This window comes from Talpa occidentalis, unplaced genomic scaffold (assembly GCF_014898055.3).
Source record: "Talpa occidentalis isolate TD23 unplaced genomic scaffold, MPIMG_talOcc4v2.1 talOcc4.15, whole genome shotgun sequence".
Taxonomy (NCBI): domain Eukaryota; kingdom Metazoa; phylum Chordata; class Mammalia; order Eulipotyphla; family Talpidae; genus Talpa; species Talpa occidentalis.
In genome coordinates this window covers 48,185,991-48,188,697 of record NW_023601543.1, presented here as the reverse complement: position 1 = coordinate 48,188,697, position 2,707 = coordinate 48,185,991, and the positions used below count along the sequence as shown (strand labels likewise).

The following is a 2,707-nucleotide window of genomic DNA, read 5'->3' as shown; positions in this document are numbered from 1 at the left end:
CCCCAACACTAGTTTTGGAATTTCTTCCCATTGCATTCCACATTCTTTCTCCTTGAATTTTGTTTTTACTTGCAAATATATGTGACAAAAATTGCCAAACTAACTCAGCATTCTTTAATACACTTAGAGTCATTACCCTCTTTTAAGACTATGAATATTTACGTAGGGAAAGACTTACTACACTCATGCATTCCTGATTCCCTATGCATAAACGCAAAACACTTTATGTCATACCTCTCGCACCACCTGTTTGAAGCAGAAAACTGGCATTCCATCTCCAAAGCGCACTTGGGTATCCTGAATACTGCTTGCATCAACAGTAGCTGTATTGCCTGACCTCATTTTAGCCTGGGGCAGATGTAAACGCAAGTCAGAAACACCCAGAAAGTTGCGGAATGAGGAAGGGAAAAGAGATTGGGACATACAGGCATTTTTTTCAAAATTATTCTTACAACATTCATCTTTCATACTTTGAACATTTTCAGTACTTGTCTCAAACCGTTTACCAATTTGTAAGTTGTAGTGGGTCTAAAATTGCGACGAAGGTATAGAAGCTTCCCCACCTCCTCAGAGGGGGCGAAGGAGAAAAGTAATGCTGGCGATTGGTTTGGACATAATGAAGAAGGTTCTAAAAGTTAAATGAGTGGGGAGGTGCCTGGGGAACCGGCGGGGCAGGAGCTACAGCCTAGGGAGCAGCTGGTTAGGGGGGCCCTGATCTCTTCCTTCTTTGGGGCGGAAACTTGAAGTTTCACCGCGGGCCGGGGAGGGGCAGGATTTTTCCTTCCGAGCCGCGCCAGAAACCGGCACTCCAGCCTACTCCTGAGAGCCGGAAACGGATGCGTGGAATCGGTGGACTGGAGTCGGGAGGGAGCCGTAGTCCCAAAAACCGATCTGATAGTCCGGGCTGAGTAGTAAAGAGGGAGCGTGTCCACGCCCCGAAGAACCAAGGCGAGGTGACGCGGATCGCTCCCCGGGGCGGGGGGGTTGGAGAGGGAGGCAAGACACATCGTATAGGGCCTTTGCCAGGCGCCTTTTGGTGACGCGGCCCCCACGCGACTACGCGACGACCGGCCGCAAGCTCCACGTCTCAGGTTCCGCAAAGGCCTGTGGGAGCGGCCGGGAGAAGGAAGGGCCAAAATGGCAGAAGCGGCTGAGTCTCCAGGAGACCCGGGGACGGCATCGCCCAGGCCCCTGGTGAGCTTGGGATCTGCGACAAAAGGGACTAAGGGTGAGGCAGAATGCCCCCTAAGAAAGTCGGGTGCCGGGCTTGTGGCCTGAGAGAGCTGGAACCCCTTCCTCCCGGCAGGCCCTTCCGGGACCCGATGCCAGAACCAGACCCAACACCGCACCTGTTCTTTGGGCTAACCGGTCTCCTCCCTGCCCTCCTCGTTCTTCCAAGCTTTCCTGAGAAACTCTTGTTCACTTTCTTTCTCCATACGTTCAGGGCTTGTTCTCCACCCCTACGTTGTGTAAAATGCCAAACTTTAGGTAATTTCTTAAGTATCTTCCGCTGTCCCCTCATTTTATCAAGACCTGTCACTAGTCCGTGTTGGAAGAGCAGCGTTCTAAGATTAATGAGAGATTGCGCCCTATGAGACGTTTTATTGCTTCTAATTTCCTTATTGATTTGCTCAGTGAACCCAGTAGGATTGGTTTAATCCCTGCGCTTCTTGCTGCAGCTCCTTGCCATCTGCTTCATGACACTCTTGGTCCTATCTCTACAGGGGACAGAATTTCCATGGCAACTACAAGCCCAACGCCCGGACAAGTATTTAAGAACACAGATTTTGGAGTTAATTTTGCGGGGGCTGGAAATCACCCACTCTTCTGCTTGTGTGAATTAGAGCACATCATTTCATGGAGAGTGTTTTTGTCTGTAAAATGGAGTTTAAAATACTTCCCTCAAAGTTTTTATGAAGCTAAAATGGCATAATTAATGAAAAGTGTCTAGTACAATCAGTGCCATGAACCGAGGAGTATAATTAATTCAGCATTCTGCCCCCACTTCCCTCTTCAAAACAAGGCTTAGTTATTGCCCAAATATTATTTAGTTATATAGTAGTTGTTCAGTAAGTGGTACTTCCTTTTCCTCTGTCTTAAATCGCAGTTTAACATAGTAAAGGACTTCATTGGAAGACAGGTGAAATTGATTCTAATCCTGGTTCTTATTGGCTGTATTTATTTATTCATCTCTTCATTCAACAAATACTTTTTGCGCATCCATGTAGCGCAGACACTCTTTTAGGCACTAGGGATACAATAGTGAAAGCATGAGTAGGTCCAAGTTCTCACATAGCAGTTTTGACCCTTGAGGAAATCGCTCTAAACTCCAGTTTCCTCATTTGGAAAATGGGGATAGTAACTCATCACAGAAAACTCAATGAAGTAACTGAATGAAGTAATATACACGTAATGCCTGGTGTTACAGATATTTAGCTGTTTTTTGTCCCCTTCTCTCATCCAAACTGCCCCACTCCTTGTTTATGAAGATTTTACTAATTAATTTCATTGGTTCTAGTCACTCATTAGTATCCACTCCACTTATCTTCAACAGCTATTTATTGAACTCCTACAATGTGTAATGCACTATTTTAGTTACCTTAGGGAAAACAAATGGCCTAACTTTATGGTGCTTGCAGTCTAATTTGTAGGGATAGGACAATGTTAAAATATAGACATATATTAGAGAAAGTTAAACGTAAGATAT

At 45.7% G+C, this 2,707-nt stretch overlaps 1 protein-coding gene across 1 annotated transcript in view; it reads left to right on the top strand.

The window, feature by feature from the left end:
* The first annotated feature begins 865 nt into the window (after positions 1-865).
* Positions 866-2,707, top strand: part of YIPF6 (Yip1 domain family member 6) — a 24,823-nt gene continuing 22,981 nt past the window's right edge. The window contains exon 1 of the mRNA XM_037512310.2: positions 866-1,194. Coding sequence (XP_037368207.1) covers positions 1,138-1,194 — 57 coding nt within the window. The 5' untranslated portion in view covers positions 866-1,137. The remainder of the gene's footprint in view (positions 1,195-2,707) is intronic.